Source organism: Macaca nemestrina, chromosome 8 (genome assembly GCF_043159975.1).
Source record: "Macaca nemestrina isolate mMacNem1 chromosome 8, mMacNem.hap1, whole genome shotgun sequence".
NCBI lineage: Eukaryota > Metazoa > Chordata > Mammalia > Primates > Cercopithecidae > Macaca > Macaca nemestrina.
The window spans coordinates 47,601,343-47,628,191 of NC_092132.1; the positions used below are offsets into that span (position 1 = coordinate 47,601,343).

At 43.5% G+C, this 26,849-nt stretch overlaps 2 protein-coding genes across 2 annotated transcripts in view; one reads left to right on the plus strand and one right to left on the minus strand.

Moving 5' to 3' along the window:
- LOC105476094 (lysosomal protein transmembrane 4 beta) overlaps positions 1-26,849 on the minus strand; it is a 75,574-nt gene that overhangs the window by 25,146 nt on the left and 23,579 nt on the right. Inside the window, 5 exon segments of the mRNA XM_011731744.3 lie at positions 3,195-3,290; positions 9,763-9,861; positions 13,119-13,241; positions 13,917-13,990; positions 24,939-25,050. Coding sequence (XP_011730046.1) covers positions 3,195-3,290; positions 9,763-9,861; positions 13,119-13,241; positions 13,917-13,990; positions 24,939-25,050 — 504 coding nt within the window.
- On the plus strand, positions 21,446-21,993 carry LOC139355800 (small ribosomal subunit protein uS13-like). Its single transcript, XM_071067966.1, has one exon. The coding sequence runs from the start codon at positions 21,488-21,490 to the stop codon at positions 21,944-21,946; it is 459 nt and encodes a 152-aa protein (XP_070924067.1). The 5' UTR covers positions 21,446-21,487; the 3' UTR covers positions 21,947-21,993.

A 26,849-nucleotide genomic window follows, 5' to 3' on the forward strand; every position in this document is an offset into this window, starting at 1 on the left:
GGAGTTTTTTTTGTTTAACAAAAAGAAAAAAATTTACAGATGGCTAAATACTTAACAACTTGCCTTCTGCAAAAGTTAATGGGTAAAACAGGCCAGGCACAATGGCTCACATCTGCAATACTAGCACTTTGGGAGGACAAGGCAGGTGGATCACCTGAGGTCAGGAGTTCGAGACCAGCCTGGCCAACATGGGGACACCCCGTCTCTACTAAAAATACAAAAATTAGCTGGGCGTGGTGGTGGGCACCTATAATCCCACCTATAATCTCCAGGCTGAGGCAGGAGAATCACTTGAATCCGGGGGGCGGAGGTTGCAGTGAGCCGAGATCCTACCACTTCACTCCAGCCTGGGTGAAACTCAAAAAACAAACAAAGAAAGTTAATGGGTAAAAAAATAAAAAAATAACAACTCAGAGAAAAGGAAAAAAATTCTTAAACCAGTAATTTTATCAAAATCACAAAAAATTTGAATAGATATTTCTTTAAAGAGAGTTACAGACCCAGGAGTGATTTTTTTTATTTTTATTTTTTTGAGATGGAGTCTTGCTCTGTCGCCCAGGCTGGAGTGCACTGGCGTGATCTCCGCTCACTGCAAGCTCCGCCGCCTCCCAGGTTAATGCCGTTCTCCTGCCTCAGCCTCCCTAGAAGCTGGGACTACAGGCGTCCACCACCACGCCCAGCTAATTTTTTTGTATTTTCAGTTGAGACGGGGTTTCACAGTGTTCACCAGGATGGTCTCAATCTCCTGACCTCGTGATCCGCCCGCCTCGGCCTCCCAAAGTGCTGGGATTACAGGTGTGAGCCACTGCACCTGGCCCAGGAGTGATTTTTTAAAGGGGTTAAGCAGAACACGTGATTACTGTAAACAATACACAGAATTCTGCAGACTCCCAAAACGAGCCTCCTCAGCATCTGGGTATGCCAGGTTTTGTGCATCTGGTCACGGCTGTCTGTTAAACCACTGCTAATGCGTATTTGATTGAACTCAAGAAATGTGTGGTGAGCATTTAGGAAAACTGTCCGTGTATAACATACTTTAGCTATCCCACAGAGTTCTCGGTAACACAGCAGCCTACACCCATATATTTAATACGAAGTCTGTAATTATTTTAGTTTCATTATATACACAAGAAAGTAAGGAACAGGCTGGATTATTTCGGTAAGGTCAGAGTGAACAAGTTACCAGAAAAAAAACAAAAATAACAAACAAAAACACAAAACTCTGCTCTAGTATAAATTTGACCTCCTACCATTTATGTGTTCCTTTCACTTGTTCAGTCCAATCCTATCCATTTTGACCCACCCATCCTGTCCCACGCCACACAGTTACATGTCATCCATCCGCATCGTTTTCACTAACTGTGCATGGAGCACTTCGTGGTACTGCGCATTACATCAGGCACTGTGCTGAAAACAGTGACGACAGAGACACCGTGAGGAATTACACCTTCATCTTACCATGAGCCAGGAAATTTCAAGATAATTTACATAAAGTGCATATGCTTTCATAGACTCTTCAGTGAAGACACGTTTTCACAGATCTTTTATGACAGGTTTGTAATTTTAAAGTATGAACCACTAGTAGCAGAACAGAGATTATCTATTTTACTTTTTTTTGAGACAGAGTCTCACTCTGTTGCCCAGGATGGAGTGCAGTGGCGTGATCTTGGCTCACTGCAAGCTCTGCCTCCTGGGTTCACGCCATTCTCCTGCCTCAGCCTCCCCAGCAGCTGAGACTACAGGCGCCCGCCGCCACGCCCAGCTAATTTTTAAAAATATTTTTAGGGCCGGGCGCGGTGGCTCAAGCCTGTAATCCCAGCACTTTGGGAGGCCGAGACGGGCGGATCACGAGGTCAGGAGATCGAGACCATCCTGGCTAACACAATGAAACCCCGTCTCCACTAAAAATACAAAAAAATTAGCCGGGCGTGGTGGCGGCGCCTGTAGTCCCAGCTACTCGGGAGGCTGAGGCAGGAGAATGGCGGGAACCCGGGAGGCGGAGCTTGCAGTGAGCCGAGATCGCGCCACTGCACTCCAGCCTGGGCGACAGAGCGAGACTCCGCCTCAAAAAAAAAAAAACAAAAAAAAACAAAACAACAAAAAAATAAATAAATAAAAATATTTTTAGTAGAGATGGGGTTTCACTGTGTTAGCCAGGATAGTCTCGATCTCCTGACCTTGTGATCCACCCGCCACAGCCTCCCACAGTGCTGAGATCACAGGCGTGAGCCACCGCGCCCGGCTGAGATCATCTACTTTACTAAGAATACACACATAAGGTAAATTATAAAGACATAGTAACTTTGCAGGGTTTTTTTAACCTACCTGTAAACATCACATCTCGGTTTAACTTCACATATAAGGTGAGCTAATATAATGTCATACAATGCAGAAGCAATATCTAGAATTATATACCATGGTTTAATAATGCAGATTTAACACAATAGCAAAGACTTGGAATCAACCCAAATGTCCATCAGTGACAGACTAGATTAAGAAAATGTGGCACATATATACCATGGAATACTATGCAGCCATAAAAAAGGATGAGTTTGTGTCCTTTGTAGGGACATGGATGCAGCTGGAAACCATCATTCTCAGCAAACTATCGCAAGAACAGAAAACCAAATACCCGATGTTCTCACTCATAGGTGGGAATTGAACAATGAGATCACTTGGACACAAGAAGGGGAGCATCACACACCAGGTCCTATTGTGGGGAGGGGGTAGAGGGGAGGGACAGCATTAGGAGATATACCTAATGTAAATGACGAGTTAATGGGTGCAGCCCACCAACATGGCACATGTATACATATGTAACAAACCTGCACGTTGTGCATATGTACCCTAGAACTTAAAGTATAATTTAAAAAAATGGAACAAAAAAATAAAAATAATGCAGATTTAAGATAAATAATTACAGTAAGGTACATATATTATCTATCTGTAACATATTTTAAAATAAACCAGAGTTGAGCCATCTACATTTTAATATCCTGTAAGAAAAACAAAATACATGTCATTTAACTTCATAGTTAAATATTTTGATAACTAAGATGAATCTTTTGATAACTAAGCAGCTCATGAGTATGTTTCAATAACAGTAAAAATGTAACAAACAGTAGAAACATTTCAAGATAATCATACAGTAGAGGTGTGGGCGAGATCTCTACCATAAGTGACATCATACCTACCGTAGTGTCATTGCTGGTAACATAAACGAGGACATCAGAGGAGTTCCTGCCATTGATGTATCGGTAGCAGTTCCAAACACAGCTAATCAAGTAACCCTGAAAATGAGGAGTGATTATCAGATTTTTAATTTTCAAACTGCAGGTACTTTCGAATACCACACAGATAAAGCCATATTATAAAACTTTTATTAACATAAGCAATAAATACACATATTATAACAGCTCTACTAAACCAAAAGTCCCTGAAAGTACAAATGTTGGGTATAGTCACTTCTTGCCACAATGTGCTACTGAAGCCGTATTCTATTACACCAGTGGGGATGTGGGGGTGGTACTGGGGGAAGGTGGGGGAGGGGAGGGGTTGAGAGTTGAATGAGAAATTTCTAAGAATAGGTATCTGGAAAGAATAAGCACACAATTAACATTTATTGCTCCTAAATTCACAGAACAATCAAACGTATTAACTCATTTATCACCATATTTTAACTGCTTCTTTGGAAATTTTTCTTCTACATGATTATCTATGATTTTATTACACAAGTCAATTTCTTTAAAAAAATTTCATAGCATATAAATTCATCTCACAGTCAATAAAATTCACTAAAACATTTCCCCTTTATTAATGAAATATCCAGACGAAGATACTTAAAATTAATGTCCAACATAAATACTGCTTAGAAATGAAACGTGAGTTCATGGAAGATGTTTAAGCTATGAACTATCATGTGTAACTGGATTAGAATTAAATGATTTCAAAATCCCTTAACATTAAAATTCTTTGATTAAAAGAAGTTTAAACACATCAAGAAACTAGATTGCTAAAATCCAGGAAATACGTCGCTTATGAGAATGTAAAATGGTTGCAGCCACTCTGGAAAAGTCTGGCACGTCCTCGAAAGGTTAAACAGAGTTACAACATGACCCAGCAATTCCACTCCTAGGCTCCTAGGTATTACATAGTATGTATATAATATATACCCAATAAAATGAAAATATACATCCACACAAAAACTTGAATGTTCACAGCAGCATTATTCATAATAGCCAAAAAGTAGAAGCAACCCAAATGTCCCTCAGCTGATGAATGGATAGACAAAATGCGGCACCATCCAAACAATGTGGTATTAACAACAATAAAAATAATGGGGCCGGGGCCAGGCGCGGCAGCTCACGCCTGTAATCCTAACACTTTGGGAGGCCAAGGCAGGTGGATTGCCTGAGTTCAGGAGTTCGAGAACAGCCTGAGCAACACTGTGAAACTCCATCTCTACTAAAATACAAAAAATTAGCTGCATGTGGCAGCATGCACCTGTAGTCCCAGTTAGGAGGCTGAGGCAGGAGAATTGCTTGAACCCCAGAGGTGGAGGTGGCAGTGAGCCAAGATTGTGCCACTGCACTCCACCCTGGGTGACAGAGCGAGACTCCATCTCCAAAATAAATAAATAAATAAATAATAATAATAATGGGACTGGGCACGATGGCTCGCACCTGTAATCCCAGCATTTTGGGAGGCCGAGATGGGTGGATCACTTGAGCCCAAGAGTTTGAGACCAGCCTGGCCAACATGGTGAAACCCCGTCTCCACTAAAAATACAAAAATTAGCCAGACATTGTGACGCATGCCTGTAATCTCGGCTATGTGGGAGGCTGAGGCAGGAGACTTGAGTGAACCTGGGATGTAGAGGCTGCAGTGAGCCGAGACTGCGCCACTGCACTCCAGCCTGGGTGACAGAGTGAGACTCTGTCTCAAAAAAAAGAAAACGCACACAACCAAAAAAACATATTGCATGATGATTGTATTTGTATGGAATGCCCAGAATAGGCAGTCTCAAGGGCCTTTGCAAGGCCACATGCATTCACCTACTACACATTCCAAAAGGTGAGAAACCTTGACGTGCTGTCTTTAAAAGCCCAGGTACTTCTTTCATTGACCTTATTTCTTATTTGACACTTCTGCAATATTGAATTAGAACTATTTAGTGGGCCGGGCATGGTGGCTCACGCCTGTAATGCCAGCACTTTGGGAGGTCGAGGTGGGCAGATCACGAGGTCAGGAGATCGAGATCATCTTGGCTCACATGGTGAAACCCCATCTCTACTAAAAATACAAAAAATTAGCTGGGCGTGGTGGTGGGCACCTACAGTCCCAGCTACTCGGGAGGCTCAAGCAGGAGAATGGAGTTAACCCGGAGGCGGAGCTTGCAGTGAGCCAAGATTGCATCACTGCACTCCACCTTGGGCGACAGCGAGACTGTCTCAAAAAAAAAAAAAAGAACTATTTAGTGTATTTCCCAAATTAACTTGCACTGATAGATTCTTCCTTTTCTGCTTCCTTTTCTTCCTCACTGCTTCCTTTTCTCTCTTAGGACAGAGCAAAGCTGACAAGTGCCTTGTTTTGGGGCTTCAAAGAATCGTGGTGATAACACTTATCACAGAGTAGGAGTAAATTTTGGTGATGAGAGGCACTAATCCAGTGAACCAGTATATGAAACCAAAACATGCATACTCCTATTAATCTATACTAACAATTACTGAGTCTTGGTTACGCGAGGTGGCTCATGCCTATAATCCCAGCACTTTGGGAGGAAGAGGCAGATGGATCACTTGAGCCCAGGAGTTCCAGACCAGCCTGGGTGACATAGCGAAACCTCATCTCTAATAAAAATGGAAAAATTCGCCAGGTGTGATGGTGTGTGCCTACAGTACCGGCTACTACTGGCCAGGCGGGAGGATCACCAGAGCCTGGGACACAGAGGTGGCAGTGAGGTAAGATCACACCAGGCCACTTCTCTCCAGCCTGGGCCACAGAACAAGACCCTGTCTTGAAAAAAATAAAAATAAAAATAAAAACTAATACTTATGGAGTCTCTGGGTGCCAACACATCAGTTTAGTGCTGGGAGGGATATAAAAATGAAGGCACTGGCCAGGGCCCACTGGCTCACACTTATAATCCCAACACTGGGGGAGGCTGAGGCAGGAGAATTACTTGAGGCCAAAAGTTTGAGACCAGCCTGGGCACCATAGTAAGACCCCCCTCATCTATAAAAAAAATTATATAATATATATAATAAAAATATATAAAATAAAATTTTATCACACACACGCGTATACATTTCTCCCATGTTGGAGACATTGATGTGAACAATTAGTATGGCCCCATTTATGAGACAATATTTGTGTTTTGCAATTTATAAAAGCACCATAGGGCAAGGATTTTTCTTATTCATTACCAAACCATAGTACTAGAACAGAATCTGCCACTGAGAGTTTCTCAATAAATATTTGCTGAATAAATGAAGCACCTTCCATTATCTCAGTCATGCTGCAGAATGTTTTATTAATTACCACTATTTAGTAAATAAAGAAACCAAGGCTCTGACCACAAAGCTAAAGGTAGTATTGACAACATTTAAAAATAAGTAAAAGGTGTGGTGGCTCACATCTGTAATTCCAGCACTTTGGGAGGCCGAGGTGGGAAGATCACAAAGTCAGGAGATTGAGACCATCCTGGCTAAATGATGAAACCCTGTCTCTACTAAAAACACAAAAAATTAGCCAGGCGTGATGGCACACGCCTGTAGTCCCAACTACTAGGGAGGCTGAGGCAGGAGAATCACTTGAACCAGGGAGGCGGAGCTTGCAGTGAGCCGGGATCGTGCCACTGCACTCCAGCCTGGGCGACAGAGCGACACTCTGTCTCAAAAAAATAAATAACTAAAAAATAACTAAAAGAGTATAACTAAATGCTTAAGGGGATGGGCACCCAATTTTCCATGATGTGATTATTCTGCACTGTACCAAAATATCTCATATACCCCATAAATACACATACTTACTATGTACCCACAAAAAATTTTTTTAAAGTGCATTCAAAAATATCTTTTAATATCTGTATAAATACATCAACCAGTATTATATTTTATTCTGCTATGGTTTTGCTAATTTAGACTACATGACTAGCAATGATGAACATGGTTGTGCCTTTAAAAATAAATAAATAAAATAAAATAGAAGTCATACTGACAGAAGCCAACCCTAGGTCCTCTGACTCAAAATGTGATGTGGGCATTTCAAATAAGTACTAGTGAAAATGTTTAAAAGATTTAAAAAGTCTTTTTAAAGATAATTGGGAGGTTCTAGCTTCCGAGTTTCTGGTAATGGCAGAGTTACCTTGGTCAGACTAACCTTCCTGCAGGTAAGATTTATAAAATCTAGAAAAATTACTCATGCACAAATTTTAAGTCATGGGAGAGTAACCAAAAACATGCAGAAGTCAAAAGGGAGTCTACCCTTCAAAGACAAACTACAATGAGTGAGATGTAGTCTGTGGCCTTTCACCAGGGGGCACTGCCAGCTCTGCCTGCAGCCTGGATGGTAGGCAGCCCTAGCCTCATGGGCTTGGGGGTCAAATAGCAGCCAAGAAGCTAGAACGGAGGAGCTGGAGCTGTAAGGCAGTAAGGACCAACATCTGTGTGTAAAATTCACTCACATCCTTAACTACTGAATGACACCCGAAATCATGTGTTTTATGATAGAAATTTAGACTCAATTGATTTTCTTTCATTATTTGTCTGTCTGTCTGTATGTATGTATGTATGTTGGCAGAAGAGCTGAGGCAAGGCTTGCTTGTCTGACATAACGTAAAAGAGTCTTGGAACATGTTCTGAGTCCAGGGTCTAAAACCCCTTGTGGCCCATGGAACACCAAACTGTGCCAAAGGGTGGAAAGCTGCCCTGTCACACTACAATCTAAGTCCAGGGCATAAAACCCCTCGTGGCTTGGACAGAACCCAGGGCTCAGGGCATAAAACCCCTTGTAGCCTCTGGAATGTGTCCAGACTCACTGGCTCCTTGCTCCTTGCTCTCCAAAGATCATAAATTGATTGTATCTCGAATTAGAAGAACCTGTTCTCCCTTATCTCAAGTACCAGAGCATATGTTAAACCGTCACAGCTATGCCTGATGCACCGCTACCTTTCTATTCTCACGTCCTCACCTGTCTACCCCCATATCCGCACGTCCTCACTACCTGCTTCTTTGTTTGATTACCAATAGTATGGGCTCCCAGAGCTCGGGGCCTTCGCAGCCTCCAAACTGGCATTGGACCCCTGGACCCACCCTGTGTACTCTTTTTTTTTTTTTTGAGATGGAGTCTCGCTCTGCCGCCCAGGCTGGAGTGCAGTGGCCGGATCTCGGCTCACTGCAAGCTCCGCCTCCCGAGTTCACGCCATTCTCCTGCCTCAGCCTCCCGAGTAGCTGGGACTACAGGCGCCCGCCACCTCGCCCGGCTAGTTTTTTGCATTTTTTTTTTAGTAGAGACCCTGTGTACTCTTAACTTGTCTCATTCCTTTGACTCCGCCGGACTTCGCAGACCTAGTGTTGAGTCTGACCACCCCAACATTTCATTTTTTTTTTTTTTTTTTTTTTGAGATGGAGTCTCGCTCTGTCACCCAGGTTGGAGTACAGTGGCACGATCTCAGCTTACTGCAAGCTCTGCCTCCTGGGTTCGCACCATTCTCCTGCGGATCACGAAGTCAGGAGATCGAGACCATTCTGGCTAACATGGTGAAACCCCATCTCTATTAAAAATACAAAAAAATTAGCCGGGCTTGTGGTGGGCGCCTGTGGTCCCAGCTACTGGGGAGGCTGAGGAAGGAGAATGCCATGAACCCGGGAGGTGAAGCTTGCAGTGAGCCAAGGTTGCGCCACTGTACTCCAGCCTGGGCAACGGAGTGAGACTCTGTCTCAAAAAATAAAAAATACAAAACAAAAAAATAAAGAAATTTATCTTGAGATAAATGCATAAATATAAGGGTCTACTTAACAGGGTTGCAGTGAATATATTTAAGTGAAATGTCTCAATGTTCAACAACAGGTAATTTATTAAATAATGATATTCATATAATGGATTGCGATAGAACAATATTCAGAAAATACTACACTTTTAGCAAAAAATTACAAAAGAATATTCACTACACAGACCGTGTAACAGACCTTGCAGTATTATATACTATGTAATGTATAACATTATGTTAACTTATCTCTGTCCAAATATATTTTGGACTCCTTGATCAAACTGTGGAATTTTGGTTAGTGTTTACCTCTAATACAGACAGCATAGGAACTGTAATCTTAGGAAATCAAAAAGCAATTTGGGGCTGGGCGCGGTGGCTCAAGCCTGTAATCCCAGCACTTTGGGAGGCCGAGACGGGCGGATCACTAGGTCAGGAGATCGAGACCATCCTGGCTAACACGGTGAAACCCCGTCTCTACTAAAAAATACAAAAAACTAGCCGGGCGAGGTGGCGGGCGCCTGTAGTCCCAGCTACTCAGGAGGCTGAGACAGGAGAATGGCCCGAACCCGGGAGGCGGAGCTTGCAGTGAGCTGAGATCCGGCCACTGCACTCCAGCCTGGGCGACAGAGCGAGACTCCGTCTCAAAAAAAAAAAAAAAAAAAAAGCAATTTGGATGTCCAAAGAAAGACAAACTGACCAAAGTTTGTTTACTTCTTTGGCATTCAGGAATACACTTAATATTTTTAGACTATAAGTAAAATCTTCATGCTTACCTTAAAAGTCAAGATAATGCTAATAAATAGAAGAATAATAAGGACCAAACAGGTAGGATTCACTGACATGACATCATCTCTGTAGGGAAAATTAGGAGGCTGCAAAAGAAAAGGGCCTCATTAGTAAATCTCATTAATCATTCCAGACAGTATTCCTTGGGCACCAATTCAGACATGCTTATCAGAAAGCAACTGATTAAAGCAGACAGCTATTATTTAGGATGAATGCAAAATTTCTAGCCTGACTCTGCCCTCCTACCATATAAAAGAAGTCAGTGATCTGTATCCAGGGACATTTTGTATATCCAGGGATCTCTGAAATTTGGATTCTCTGCAAGTTCTGAACCATTCCTTTTTTTTTTAAACGGAGTTTCTCTCTGTCGCCCAGCTCAGCTACTTGGGAGGCTGGGGTGAGCAAATCACTCGAGCCCTGGTGCGGGAGGTTGCAGTGAGCCGAGATCATGCCACTGCACTCCAGCCACCTGGGCAACAGAGCCAGACCATGTCTCAAAAAAAAAAAGTTCTGAACCATTCTAAAGGGCATATGCAGGGCAAGGAACAGAAACCTACTAAAATGATGGCTTCTTTGCAAAGAGCATTTGTGTTGATGGTACTTCTCCCAAGACAGCATATTCTCTTATACTAGCAAGTACTTCCAGGGCAGGGCAAAATAAGCACTACCATCCACAATGCTTAACAACCAGGTCAAAGGGAACCTTCTCAGGAGGACCAAAGTCGGCTACTATGGTTAAAGGGAGTTGCTAGACTTTCCCCACAAAACACTCACACAGCAATGATCAACGCCTACATCACTGGCCTAGGCAAGTGAATGGGAAGGAGGCCTACTGTGCTATCTCATCTTTTATCTCTTCTTCACTGTTCAACACTATGTGTTGGGATTCCTCATGAACAATATTCTGAAACAAAGTTGTTTCCAATGTTGAGGAAGAACATGGAGAAGGCCCATGACTCGTGCTTGGCTCCTGCTCACCAGGGTGAACACCACCTAATGGTTTTCAGTCTTCTTTCACTTGGGACAAAATATCTAAGAAATAAAATCGTCATTCTTTGTGATCAGATCATGCAACTTTATTCTTTTTTTTTTTTTTTTTTTTTTGAGACGGAGTCTCGCTGTGTCGCCCAGGCTGGAGTGCAGTGGCGCAATCTCGGCTCACTGCAAGCTCCACCTCCCAGGTTCATGCCATTCTCCCGCCTCAGCCTCCGAGTAGCTGGGACTACAGGCGCCCGCCACCACGCCCGGCTAGTTTTTTGTATTTTTAGTAGAGACGGGGTTTCACCATGTTAGCCAGGATGGTCTCGATCTCCTGACCTCGTGATCCACCCGCCTTGGCCTCCCAAAGTGCTGGGATTACAGGCTTGAGCCACCGCGCCCGGCCAACTTTATTCTTTTATTAATAAAATAACTTGGCTAAGCACAGTGGCTCACGCCTGTAATTTCAGCACTTTGAGAGGCTGAGGCAGGCAGATTGCTTGAGTACAGGTGTTTGAGACCAGCCTGGATAACATAGTCAAACCCCATCTCTACTAAAAATACAAATTTAGCCGGGCATGGTGGTGCATGTCTGTAGTCCAAACTACTTGGGAGGCTAAGGTGGGAGCATGACTTGAGCCCAGAACATTGAGGTTGCAGGCTGGGCATGGTGGCTCATGCCTGTAATCTCAGCACTTTGGGAGGTCAAGGCGGGCGGATCACCTGAGGTCAGGAGTTCGAGACCAGCCTGGTCAACATGGCAAAACCCCACCTCTACTAAAAAAATACAAAAATTAACCGGGCATGGTAGTGGGTGCCTGTATTCCCAGCACTCTGGGAGGCCGATGAGGGTGGATCCCTTGAGGCTAAAAGTTTGAGACCAGCCTGGAAAAGATGGTGAAACCCCATCTCTACTAAGAATACAAAAAATTAGCCAGGCATGGTAGTGGGTACCTATAATCGCAGCTACTCGGGAGAATGAGGCAAAAGAATGGCTTGAACCCAGGGAGGCGGAGGTTGCAGAGAGCCGAGATTGCACCACTGCACTCCAGCCTGGGTGACAGTGAGACTCTGTCTCAAAAAAACAAACAAACAAAAAAAACGGTGAAGTTGGCCTGGTACAGTGAGTCAGACCTATAATGCCAGCACTTTGGGAGGCCAATGCTGGAGGATCACTTGAGTCCAGGAGTTTGAGACAAGTCTGGGCAACATGGTGAAACCCCCATCTCTACAAAAGATACAAAAAGAAAAATTAGGTGGGCATGGTGGTGCATGCCTGTAGTGCCAGCTACTCAAGAGGTTGAGATGGGAGGATCACGTGAGACTGGGAGGTCAATGCTGCAGTGAGCCATAATCACGCCACTGCACTCTAGCCTGGGTGACAGAGACCCTGTCTCAAAAATAAAGTTATTCCAACCTCATAACCATTATAAGCTTCTTAATACCCTGCCACAAATATTCACTCACATGATCAAAAGGACATTTAACCATAAACTAGTCCCAAAATGATGCTTGAGAAAGGGATTCTATGGTCAAACAAATTTGGGAGCTAGTATAGAGAAGAGTTCCACTTTCTTCTGATTTTTCTTTTTTTTAGACGAGGTCTCACTCTGTTGCCCAGGCTGGAGTGCAAGGGCGTGATCTTGGCTCACTGCAGCCTCCACCTCCCACGTTCAAGCAATTCTCCTGCCTCAGCCTCCCGAGTAGCTAGGGTCACAGGCGTGTGCCACCTTTCCCAGCTAATTATTTTGTTTGTTTGTTTTTGAGCAGAGTTTCACTTTCAATACACTAGCAGAGGCAAAAAGCTATCCTTTGTTGATTACTGAGAAAACTACATTTTACCAAATAAAACTATTAGTAACTGGACTATAATTTAAGTAGGCACATCAAACACCGCCATCACTGCCACCAATCATAACCCCGGCCCTCAAAACTTTCTTATCAGGCCAGACACAGTAGCTCACACCTGTAATCCCAGCACTTTGGGAGGCCGAGACGGGTGGATCACCTGAGGTCAGGAGTTCGAGACCAGCCTGACCCACACAGTGAAACCCCATCTCTACTAAAAATACAAAATTAGCCAGGTATGTTGGTGCATGCCTATAATCCCAGCTAGGTGGGAGGCTGAGACCCTGGAGGCAGAGGTTGCAGTGAGCCAAGATCACATCATTGCACTCTAGCCTGGGCAACAAGAGCAAGACTCCATCTCAAAAAAAAAAAAAAAAAAAAATTCTTATTGGTAATTCAGCTACAAGCTAAAAATCCTGAAATTAATGTCTGTGTATCTCTGTAACTACATCCCTTACTTAACCAGCTTCCCTAATGAAAAGAATTAATGAAAAGGAGCAGTAAGAGGTCCACATACCAGTTGCCGTATGTATTCCTGAATGGAGTTTGGATAAACAAGCACAGTGATTGCAACCAAGGTGTTCAGGGCAAAATCAAAGATCTGGTAACAGAAGAATGGGATGATCCAGGCTGCGCGTTGCTAAACAGAACAGAAAATAGAAAGTTATTGTGTTCAATATTATAAAACAATATTTTGTTAAATTAAAATAAATATTTTATTAATCTGAAAGGAAATGGAAAAATTGGAATTTATTAACCCATGTCATCATGGAAACCGGTATGCCAAATATAAGCAGTCAAAAAGAAGCTTCAGTGAACATTTCCAGGGCTGGCTATGTGTGGTGGCTCACACCTGTAATCCCAGCATTTTGGGAGGCTGAGGTGGGTAGATCACTTGAGGTCAGGAGTTTGAGACTAGCCTGCCCAACATGGTGAAATCACATCCCTACTAAAAAATACCAAACTCAGCAAAGTATGGTGGCGCACACCCATAGTCCCAGCTACTCTGGAGGCTGAGGTGGAAGAATCACTTGAATTTGGGAGGCGGAGATTGCAGTGAGCTAAGATCACACCACTCTATTACAACCTGTGTGACAGAGTGAGAGCCTGTCTTCCCAAAAAAAAAAAAAAAAAAAAAAATTCCAGGACTATAATATTGGTTTTCCTAGTACCACATAATACAAACGAGAGATTTAAACGAGATTCTTAACCGAAAACTGGAAAGTCACTTCTCACTTACTATAGACTCTAGCAGCACAGATTACACATGTAAGAGACCAAGGAAAAGGCCAGCATCTTACTGCAAGCTGCTTACCTTGTACGCTCCGTAAGTAGCCATAGCACATATCAGAATCATGAGAAGAGAAATCGCAATGGCAATGCACATGTCTGCCAAAAGATTAAAAATAAATTTTTTTTAAAAAGACAAATCAGTAGTGGATCCACTGTTTGAACACGTTCAGTCTCTTCTCAAAGGCATTTTGTAAATAAACTAGTATAAAGTTGCTAAAAACTTTATACTAAGAGATTACTCTAAATAGAAAAAGGGATATTGGTTTACAGATTTTTTTAATGTTTGTTCTTCTGGTCCACTGGATTATATAAATCATGAATTAGGTATTATTTTATAGATATATAGGTGTCTAACTTCTATTTTATAAACTCATGTGTGCCTCAAAGCTCTAATCAAAGTCTTCATAGCTTTCCATCTTATTTAAAATAAAACCTCCACTTCTTATCAAGGCCTTGATGTTCCTCTTTATTCCAGAGCATGTCTACCTCTCTAATCTTGCCTCACCTTGTCCCACTCTCTTGCTCGCTATAAGACAGCCATACCATCTGGTTCATTCTACTTTGCTTTATCTTTTTTTTTTATTTTTTGAGACAGAGTCTCACTCCGTCGCCTGGGCTGGAAAGCAGTGGCACAATATTGGCTCAAGGCAAACTCCACATCCCAGGCTCAAGCGAGTCTCCCACCTCAGCCCCCTAAGTAGCTGAGACTACGGGTGTGCTCCACCATGCCCAGCTAATTCTTTATAACTTTCAGTAGAGACGGAGGTTTCACCATGTTGGCCAGGCTGGTCTCGAACTCCTGACTTCAAGTGATCTGCCAGCCTCGGCCTCCCAAAGTTCTGGGATTACAAGCACGAGCCACCCTGCCCGGCCTTCAACTTCTTTTTTTCTTTAGTCAATCTCTGGTAAATAAGGGGTCTTGTTTGGTCTCCCAAGCTGGAGTTGCAGTGGTACGATCATGGCTCATTGCAGTTTCAATTGCCTGGGCATTGTCACTATGGGATTACAGGTACAGGCCACCGCACCCGGCCAAAAATTTCTTAAACCAACTTGGCAGGTCCACAAGTGCTTTTAGCACCATGATTGGCTACAGGTAATAAATATTTTATAAATATTCTTTTATACCTACTCAATATTTAATAAGAAATAATTTTAGTGGCCGGGCGCGGTGGTTCAAGCCTGTAATCCCAGCACTTTGGGAGGCCGAGACGGGTGGATCACAAGGTCAGGAGATCAAGACCATCCTGGCTAACAAGGTGAAACCCTGTCTCTACTAAAAAATACAAAAAACTAGCCGGGCGAGGTGGCGGGCATCTGTAGTCCCAGCTACTTGGGAGGCTGAGGCAGGAGAATGGCGTAAACCGGGGAGGCGAAGCTTGCAGTGAGCTGAGATCCGGCCACTGCATCCCAGCCTGGGCGACAGAGCGAGACTCCGTCTCAAAAAAAAAAAATAATAATAATAATAATAATTTTACAAAAATGAACTCCAAACTATTGGTTTTTTAAAACTGCTTTTCCTAAATCTGGCAGAACAAATTATTGTTAATGAGAAAAATAATGTGGTTTTCATTGTACATGCAACTTCTCTAAAAGCTTTGAATTTTTTCAACATAGAGATCTAGAGGGGAAAAAAATAATACTCATAGTAAATTTCTGCTAAATTGTAAATCACATCCTGAATTGAAAAACATTAAAATGTAAACAACAACAACAACAATAAAATGCATCAGAGAAGCAGCCGGTGAGGAAAAGAGCACGAAAGAAGGAATACTGGACACCAGAGCTGACCTAGTTCCTGCTCAGCCAGTGACAAACAGGACCTCAACGGATCCAAGGGATTCTGTAGGCTTAATGTATCTGTAGTGTCAACTTGACTGGATTGAAAGATGCAAAGTATTGTTCCTGGGTGTGCCCGTGAAGGCTGTTGCCAAAAGAGATTAACATTTGAGTCAGTGGACTGGCAAATGCAGATCCAACCTCAATCTGGGTGGGTACCATCTAATCAGCTGCCAGACCAGCTAGAATAAAGTAGGCAGGAGAAAATGGAAGAGCAGACTTGCTGAGTCTTGTGGCTTCCATCTTTCTCCTGTGCTGGATGCTTCCTGCCCTCGAACATCAGACGCCAAATTCTTCAGCTTTTGTACTCTTAGACTTACACCAGGGGTTTTTCCAGGGGTTCTTGGGCCACTAGCCACAAACTGAAGGCTGCACTGTCAGCTTCCCTACTTTTGAGGTTTTGGGACTCAGAATGATCCATCACTGGCTTCTTTGCTCCTCAACTTGCAGATGGCCTATTATGGGACTTCACCTTGTGATCATATAAGTCAATAAACTCCCTTAAATATATCCCATTAGTTCTGTCCCTCTAGGGAACCCTGGCTAATATAGCATCCTGAGATTTCAGTAAGACATTAGGAGAGCTTTTTATAGTATTCTTGTAGGCAAAGTAGGGAAATGTACAGTTTGGTTAGGTGGAACATCAAGATAAGCAGTGGAGTGGCTCTACCAGCTGGCTTCTGGTGCTATTCCAAAACCATTCTTCAACACCCCGTTCTCTGCCCCAGGCAGTGATCTGTTTGGGCGATCAACATACAGCTCTTTTGCCCTCTGCCCTCTGATGAGGGAATGAGATCACAAGGAGGGAAGAGAGTGAGGGTGCCTCCCACTCCGAGGTTGTCTCGGTTGGGGGTAGTCCTAGTCCAAATGTTACTGCTCCTCACAAAGAGGTTAAATCTAGGTGACTCTCGCATTCCCAGCTCCAGTAACCATGGCCTTCCATCCATTCTTTAACTCTAGAGAAGAAGAGTAAAATGGCTAGCCTAAATGATCCAAGTGACTTCACCAACTCTAGTGGTCTTCTCATACATACAAAGGTGTACCTTTGCACAAAGTCTCCTTGAAAATAAACATCCAGTACGGGCGCAGTGGCTCATGCCTGTAATCCCAGCACTCTGGGAGGCCGAGGCGGGTGGATCACTTGAGGTCAGGAGTTCAAGAACAGCCTGTCCAACATGGTGAAACCCTGTCTCTACTAAAAATACAAAAATTAGCTGGGCATGGTAGTGCTCACCTGTAATCCCAGCTACTCGGGAGACCAAGGCAGGAGAATCACTTGAACCTGAGAGGTGGAGGTTGCAGTGAGCCGAGATGGCGCCACTGTACTCCAGCCTGGGGTGACAAAGTGAGACTGCAACTCAAAAAAAAAAAAAAAAAAAAAAAATCCAAGTAATTAATTGATTTATCCTTTAAAAGAAAAAAAAGTCAAGGATGTAACTTTTTTTGAAAGGATGGGAGGGCGGATGGATGAAAATAAAGAGACAGGCCGGGCACGGTGGCTCACTCCTGCAATCCCAGGACTTTTGGAGGCCAAGGTGGACGGATCGCTTAAGCCCAGGAGTTCAAGACCAACTTGGGCAACATGGTGAAACCCGTCTCTACTAAAAATACAAAAATTAGCCAGGCATGGTGGTGCGCACCTATGGTCCCAGCCACTCAGGAGGCTGAGGTGGGAGAATTGCTTGAGCCCAGGAGGTAGAGGTGGCAGTGAGCCGAGATTGTGCCACTGCACTCCAGCCTGGGCGACAGAGCAAGACCCTGTCTCAAAAAATAAAATACAAAAGTAAAGAAAATAAAGGGCCAGGATGGTTTCCCTGGCTCAGCTTCCCCTGCTGCTATAGTTCTATTTCCTCAAGGCTGTCAGGATCTTTGCGCACAAGCCGGCAAGCTGTGCAGACTGCCAAGTGAGTTTGGGGTGTGTGACGAGAGGGCAGGTAGGCAGCCAAGGGCCCTTTCCAAATGCCAGAGTGAGGTGAGCCTTAGTTTGTGACGCTGAGAGTCATCAAGAAAGCTGGCCCTCCTCAGGCTCATCAATCTTTTTTGTTGCTGTTTCCTATTTCTCAGATTTTATTATCAAAACTTTCAAATATGCACATACATATATAAGCATACACACATTACAATTAATTCTCATTACCCATTTTGTTTATATTGTTTCATCTCTGATTGCTTCATTTTTGCCCATTCTGCCACTGGAAATCTGGATTGTTTCCAACTTTTGGCTATTATAAATCAAGTTACTATGACCATTTTTACACATGGCTGACGATGGATTTATGAAGCACCCGTATCCCTAGGGTATATATCTAGGACTGGGTTGTGTAGCACTCACTTCTGGAGTGTACATATATCAAGGAGTGGAATGCAGGGCCATAGGGTAGATGTATATTTAGCTTTAGTTTTCCAAAGTGGTTGGTGTGATTTACATTCCCAGCCGTGATTTGAGAGTTCCGGCTGCTCGGCATCGATACCAATAGGTGGTATTGTTAGCTGTGTTAATGTTGGTCATTTTGAAGAGGCATGGTAATTTACCACTGTAGTTGTAATTTGCAATTCCTATAACTTATAACGTGGAGAATATTCTCTTATGGATATCTTCTTTTGTGAGGTGTCTTTCTCCCAGATTTCACCCAGAACCATTTATTGAAAAGACCATCCTTTCTCCAATAAATGTAGGGGTCTTTAGCCTAAACCAGATGACTGTACATATAAATAGCCATCATTTCTTGACAACTTATCTGGCCACTTCTTTCTTCAGGCTAAGTTTGTCTGCCCAGTAAAGAAAGTTAAGTTTGACTAGAAAGACAAATCTACCACAAAATTAATTAGAAATTCATATGGATGAACTGCTGTTTCACATTATGCATAGCAGGGACACTTGCTGTTATAATTCTTTGCCAAACAAAATTTCACAAATAAAATTCCATGAAGTCTACTTCTACTCAAGGCTATGAGTGTGTAACACAGTATGCCACACATACATGCTTTTCAAACATTACTCTTTGAGCTTCTAACTCAGTGGATTGAACTACTTTTTCTTTAACTTTTTATTTTGAAGTCATTTTACACATATAGGAAAGTTACAAACACAGCAGAATTCTCATATACCCTTCACCCTGCTTCCCCTATTAACAATTTACCTAGCTCTAGCATAACTACCAAAACCAGGAAATTAACATTGGTACAACACTGTTAATTAAACTGTACAACTAACTGGAATTTTACCTGTTCCCCTTCAATATCCTTTTTCTTTTCCAGAATTTAATCCAGGATCCCACAGTGCATTTAATTGTGTCTCCTCCAATCTATGACAGTTCCACATCCTTTCCCAGTATAGCCAATTTTTATAACACTGAAAAAACTGAGGGCGGGTAGAGTGGCTCATGCCTGTAATCCCAGCACTTTGGGAAGTCGAGAACGACAAATTGAGCTCAGGAGTTTTGACACCAGCCTGGGTAACATGACAAAACCCCATCTCTACAAAAACTTAGCCAGGCGTGATGGCTCATGCCTCTAGTTACAGCTACTTGGGAGGCTAAGGTGGGAGAATCACTTGAGCGCAAGAGGTAGAGACTGTAGTAAGCCCAGATTGTGTGTGACACCACTCCAGTCTGGTGACAGAGTGGGACCCAGTCTCAAAAAAAATTGTTTTAACTCATTTTCTTATATTTTCTTTCTTTATTCCAGTAGATTCTCCTATATGCCTCATTTCAGTACAAATACGAATTTAGCTTTCTTCTACCAGATCATGGAAAAGATCACATGCAAAAGTGAGAAAGAGTTCTGCTCTGTCTGGCTGGATGAAATCTTCAGATAGCTGTCACCAATGCAAAAAGATATCAAGATAAAATTGCTACATTAATTTTCATAATTTTTTTAAAATTTGAGACAGGGTCTGGCTCTGTCACCCAGGCTGGAGTGCAGTGACACCATCTTGGCTCACTGCAACCTCTGCCTCCCAGGCTCAAGCGATCCTCCCACCTCAGCCTTCCAAGTAGCTGGTATTACAGGCAAGCACCAACACATTGGACTAATTTTTGTATTTTTAGTTGAGACAGGGTTTTGCCGTGTTGCCCAGGCTGGTCTCGAACTCCTGAGCTCAAGCAATCCACCCGCTTCGGCCTCCCAAAGTGCTGGGATTACAAGTGTGAGTCACCGCACCTGGTCTAACATTTCTTATTCTGCCTATTCTGAATAACCCCATTATACTCCTATGAATTCTTCCAGAAAGAATAATTAGTTTAATTAACGTTAAATTAATGTCACTCTGCTTTCCCCTCAGATTAAAGCTACACAATTCCAGTAGCAGGATTTCTAGGAAAAGAAGTTGTAAATGATAATGCTATGATTCTATCTGGATCTAGTAGTAACACTGCATGCCTTATTCTAATCACCAGAGATTAAGCTGGGTAATAACTATCTGACATGATAGGCTTAATTTAGCTATCTTGAAAGGCTTGCTGGTACTTAAGACTTTAAAATAGTAATTGTTTTATAATGTCCTGGATGTTAATTCCAGTGCCTTTGCGGTTTCTATCCTATTTTATATATTTGAAAAGAACTGATATATTTGAAAGAACTGAATGAATAGTTTGTAATTACTTTTTTTTTTTTTTGAGATGGAGTCTTGCTCTGTCGCCCAGGCTGGAGTGTAGTGGCATGATCTCAACTCACTGCAGCCTCAGCCTCCCAAGTAGCTGGGACCACAGGCACGCAGCCACCACGTCCGAACAATTTTTTGTATTTTTAGTAGAGACGGAGTTTTCCCATGTTGGCCAGGCTGGTCTTGAACTCCTGATCTCAAGTGATCCCCATCCCACCCCCCAGCCTCCCAAAGTGCTGGGATTACAGGTGTGAGCCACCACAGCCAGTCTGTAATTACTTTCTATCATTTAAATCACATGGTTATAAAGGTACAGAAAAGTGGATATTCACTTGAGTTAATCTGTTTTTTTTTTTAAATTCTCTTACATGTGTTTTGGTCTCCTTTAATAAATAAGCTCACAGGCCAAAAGTTATTGGACACAGCTTTCCATATTTAACTCATGTGTGGATAGGATTAATAGTCCTTGAGATGGATTATTTATTTTAATTTTGAAAGGTAGTCTTACTCTGTCACCCAGGCTAGAGTGCTATGGCGCAATCTCGGCTCACTGCAAACTCCCCATCCCAGGTTCCAACAATTCTTCTGCCTCAGCCTCCTGAGTAGCTGGGATTACAGGTGTCCATCATGCCCAGCTAATTTTTGTGTTTTTAGTAGAGATGGAGTTTTGTCATGTTGTACAGGCTGGTCTTGAACTCCTGACCTCAGGTGATCTGCCTGCCTTGGCCCCCCAAAGTGCTGGAGGAATTACAGGCATGACCACCAAGCCCAGCCTGAATAATAAATTACTTTAAATTGTGCTTGAGCCGGGCGCGGTGGCTCAAGCCTGTAATCCCAGCACTTTGGGAGGCCGAGATGGGCGGATCACGAGATCAGGAGATCGAGGCCAGCCTGGCTAATACGGTGAAACCCTGTCTCTACTAAAAAGTACAAAAAAAAAACTAGCCGGGCGAGGTGGCCGCCGCCTGTAGTCCCAGCTACTCGGGAGGCTGAGGCAGGAGAATGGCGGGAACCCGGGAGGCGGAGCTTGCAGTGAGCTGAGATCCGGCCACTGCACTCCAGCCTGGGCGACAGAGCGAGACTCCGTCTCAAAAAAAAAAAAAAAAAAAAGCTCTTCCACAGGAGGCCTACACGCCGCCGCTTGTGCTGCCGCCATGTCTCTAGTGATCCCTGAAAAGTTCCAGCATATTTTGCGAGTACTCAACACCAATATCGATGGGCGGCAGAAAATAGCCTTTGCCATCACTGCCATTAAGGGTGTGGGCCGAAGATATGCTCATGTGGTGTTGAGGAAAGCAGACATTGACCTCACCAAGAGGGCGGGAGAACTCACTGAGGATGAGGTGGAACGTGTGATCACCATTATGCAGAATCCACGCCAGTACAAGATCCCAGACTGGTTCTTGAACAGACAGAAGGATGTAAAGGATGGAAAATATAGCCAGGTCCTAGCCAATGGTCTGGACAACAAGCTCCCTGAAGACCTGGAGCGACTGAAGAAGATTCGGGCCCATAGAGGGCTGCGCCACTTCTGGGGCCTTCGTGTCCGAGGCCAGCACACCAAGACCACTGGCCGCCGTGGCCGCACCGTGGGTGTGTCCAAGAAGAAATAAGTCTGTAGGCCTTGTCTGTTAATAAATAGTTTACATATCAAAAAAAAAAAAAATTATGCTTGAAAATTGGCCAGGTGTAGTGGCTCATGCCTGTAATCCCAGCACTTTGGGAAGCTGAGGTAGGTGGACCGCTTGAGCTCAAGAGTTTCAGAGCAGCCTAGGCAACATGGTGAAACCCCACCTCTACAAAAAATACAAAAATTAGCCGTGTGATGGTGCATGCTTGTAATCCCAGCTAATCAGGATCTCAAATCCCAGGATAATATAATGCAACTTTTCCCTGCAGTAACTTTAATGCCCCAACTTCTCAATCCATGTTGTGAAACAATAGTGGTGGAAGATGATGGCTAGAAAGCATCCCTTGGTTCTCTGTTTACTTCACTACCAGTTAGTTACTCTCTCATTCTTCCTTCTGGCCTCTCACAGTTGGGGATCCTTCAGGGCTCAGTTCTAGGCCCCGTTCCCTTTTCTTTTTACTCTTTCCCTAACCGAAATTTAGTTTTTAGGCTGTTATCCTCAAATCTATAATCTCAGTCCAAATATTTCCTCTGGGCCACAGACTCCCATGCCTGACCTTTGTAACCTCTCTACTTTAAGATAGTTCACATGTTCCAGCCGTAAGAATCTAGGTAATAGTAGCTGAAACAGCAAAAGGTACTAAGCACTTCCTATGGGCCAGGCCCCATTCTAAGCATGTTTTATGCACTAACTCATTTAATCCTCACAACAACTTTGAGGCAAGGAGATTTTAGTAGAGATGGGGTTTTGCCATGCTGGCCAGACTGGTCTTGAACTCCTGATCTCAAGTGATCCCCACCATCCTCCCCGCCTCCCAAAGTGCGGGGATTACAGGTGTGAGCCACCACAGCCAGTCTGTAATTACTTTCTATCATTTAAATCATGTGGTTATAAAGTCACTCCTATCTTGCAGAGGGGAAACTGAGGCAGACAATGATAAGTCACTAGCTCAAGTTTAGCATCTTCAACACATGGCAGTGTCAGAACTCAAACTGACCTCTTCTGGCTTCGGAGCCTACACTCCTGTATTAGTCTGTTTTCATGTTGCTGATAAAGACATACCTGAGACTGGGAAGAAAAAGAAGTTTAACTGGACTTACAGTTCCACATGGCTGGGGAGGCCTCAGAATCATGGCAGAGGGTGAAAGGCACTTCTTACACGGTGGTGACAAGAGAGAATGAGGAAGAAGCAAAAGTGGAAACCCCTGATAAACCCATCAGATCTCATGAGACTTGTTCACTATCACGAGAACAGCAAAGGAAAGACCGGCCCCCCATGACTCAATTACCTCCCCCTGGGTCCCTCCCACAATATGGGGGAATTCTGGGAGATATAATTCAAGTTGAGATTTGAATGGGGACACAGTCAAACCATATCATTCGCCCCAGACCCTCGAAATCTCATGTCCTCACCATTTCAAAACCAATCATGTCTTCCCAACAGTCGCCCAGGGCCTTTTTTTTTTTTTTTTTTTTTGAGACAGAGCCTCACTCTGTTGCCCAGGCTGAAGTGCAGTGGCACGATCTCAGCTCACTGCAACCTCCGCCGCCTGGGGTTCAAGCAATTCTCCTGCCTCAGCCTCCCAAGTAGCTGGGATTACAGGCGCCCACCACCACACCAGGCTAATTTTTCTATTTTTAGTAGAGACGGGGTTTTGTCATCTTGGTCAGGCTAGTCTTGAACTCCTGGCCTCAGGTGATTTGCCGGCCTCAGACTCGATCTCGTGAGACTTATCCACTATCATGAGAATAGCAAGGGAAAGAGCAGCTCCCATGATTCAATTACTTCCCCCGGGACCCTCCCACAATACAGGGGAATTCTGGGAGACACAATTCGAGAATTGGGTGGGGACACAGCCAAACCATATCAATTCCAAACAACTGTGCTCTCAGTTAGTTACTGAAATTAAAGTCTAGTTTTCTCCCCTAAGTCTGTTCCCACCTCCTGACTCTGGACCTTCTCAGCTCAGTAAAGACGCAGGTCATCTCTTCAAACTGGAAAGCTGAAGTCATCTTTGATTCCTCCGTCTCCTTTGCTGCCCAAAACAGCGAGTTCTGCCAAATCCTTCCCTGTTCTGTATCCCCAGTGCAGCCTAGGTGGTATCCCCAATACCACTCTCCCAGACTCTGTGCTCACACACCCAGTCCCCCACTCAGCAGCAAAAGGGATCTTAAATGCATACATCAGTTCATGCATTTAGTTAAAACCACTGAACAGCTTTTTCTCACTTGGAGAAACAGAGCCCTCACCAGGTCTTTCGAATGCTTCCGATCTCTAAAACTGCATCTTGAGCCACTCTCTCCCCTCTTACTTTGCTCCAACACTTGTAAAGAAAAACTCACTTGAAGTTCTCCAAAGTCAATGAGAAATACATCTGTACTATCTTCTGTTTGAGATTATGCACAGCACTGTTCCTCTCCTTTGGCATGGACTCAGCATGATTATAAAATGATGAGGCTTCAGTGATCTTGAAGCTGGGAGCCTAGCTTCCTCCCTGCTTACCCCACATCCCACATCCCTGTACATATTTCCATTCACTGGGAAAAGGCCCTGAATTCCCCCAAATAATCTGCAACATCATTTCTAGAATGGAAAAAGATCACTCCTAGAATAAAAATAAATACTGAAACATAACAGAAGACACAAGGAGATAAGCACGAGCCTTTTCACCTTCCTTCCTGCCATTTATACCTCTTCCTCTCAAAAAAGGCCAAAAGGCCCAGGGTAGAAAGTCTATGATAATGCAATCGTTTTTTAAATGGGTAAGTTAACATAAGATGAAAAACGATCTTATTTAGACTCTTGCACCTAGAAGACAGTCAGAACATTAGATGCATGCAAATATTTGCTGATTTGCAATGACAAATTATATTTCAGCTCAAATGAGCTCATTAGTCTATATTTGTAATTTAATAGGAAGTGCTGGCAGTCAGATTCCCTGCCCTTGACAATACCAAAATATCTACTACTTACTGGCATCATCCATGAACTCAAAGTCACCTCCCAGTTCAGAACTTGAAAAGTGATACTGATCCGGATCGGCCAGGGCACTCAATAAAATCAACAGTACCACAGCATTGATGATCTGCAGTAAGAAAAAAAAAAAAAAAGAATTTAAGTAACCCCAGGATGCAATCCTTATAACAGAAAACTACACTGACCACATGGAGTCAGGCTGGCCACAGGCAACTTCCTCAGTGGCTTGACTCTCAACACTAAGCCCCACCCATGGACCCATCCAGGGAGCAGACAAACATTCCCTAAGGCGGAAATGCTGCCAGCCCATTCAGTTGCAGCCAAGTGCACAAGGCTTGGAGTGAAGACAACAGCAGGATTTTACCTCATTCCCCCTGGCCCAGGCACCATAGAGCAGTGAACAACACACACAAACACAGGCAGCAGTGCTGGCGCCAGTGGTTGAAAAAGCACAAAAACTTTCCAGTGAGTCAGCTACACTCTAGAGTTAAAGGTAAGCAACCCAAGTTGTCTCAGTTAATCAAACATTTTACAGATTCAAATCAGTGGAGCTTTGAGAGCTTTGAAGCCATCTAGGAAGCAGTTTCAGAGAATGAATGCAAAGCTACATAGTGGATCCAGGATCATCCTCCTGCAATAACTCTTTCCAGGCCAGGCCAGGCCAGTAGTCCTGTCTTCTGAATACTGCCCTTAGCTACTTTAAACTCAGCTCCTCTAAATGAAAATCACCTTCTTTAACACCTTCCACTTCTGCTCCTCCTTATTTGTTCTCTAACTTAAAAAATGGCCTCGCTATTAAATAATTAATGAAAAACATTCAGGCACTATGCTAAGTGCTTTATGTGGAATCTCTCTTAAGTCCTGCAATAACCTAATGAAGTGGGTACTAAATTATTCCCATGTTATACATAGCAAACTGAGGCTCAGAGGTTAAAAAACACTGCTCAGGAACAAACAAACTACTAAGCTGTAGAGATGGGATTTGAATCCAGGAATTTAGGTTCCAGAACCTAACCTCTACAAGTCTCCTGTCCATACACGAAACTTGATCATCTGAGTTTACCATCTTTATCCTGCACACCCAACCAACCGCAAAATCTTGACCATTCTGCCTCTTCATTTCTATTTCCTTTATTCTTCCTGTCACTGCTCGACAATACACACACATATTAACTTTGATGGGGCTGGGGTAGTAAGGATCGCAGAGTTTAAGTGAGGCACCAGCTAAGATTGGGTTGTTGTCTGTTAAGAGACAAGGTGTCTATATTGCCCAGGCTGGCCTCAAACTCCTGGGCTCTAGCAATCCTCCCACCTCTGCCTCCCAAGTAGCTGGGACTACAGGTGCACATCATTGGGCCAGGCCAAGACTGGCTTGTTACTTCTTTACTATTCTAAGTTCAGAAACTTATGGCGGAGTTCTATGTTTCACTCTTCTCAAATGGAGTGAAGATATGAATAACCTTCATACAGAGAGAGAAGCCTCTTACTAACAACACTAACTAATGGCATATCCTACCACAAAAATCATATTTGGGCTGAACACAGTGGCTGTCTGTAATCCCAGCACTTTGGGAGGCTGAGGTGGGAAGATCACTTGAGCCCAGGAGTTCAAGACAAGCCTGGACAACATAGTGAGACCTCATCTCAACAAACAAAAAAATGAGCCAGGGATAGTGGCGCAGGCCTGTAGTCCCAGCTACTTGGAGGCTGAGGTGGGAGGATTGATTGCCTGAGCCCAGGAGTTTGAGACTACAGTGAGCTGATGCGTCACTGCACTCCAACCTGGGCAACAAAGTAAGACCTTCCCTCAAAACCAAATAAACAAAAATCCACATATTTGGAAATACCTGTTTAAAGGAAGTATAAATGTTTTACAGAACATCCATTCAAGAGTTTATTTTTGGCCGG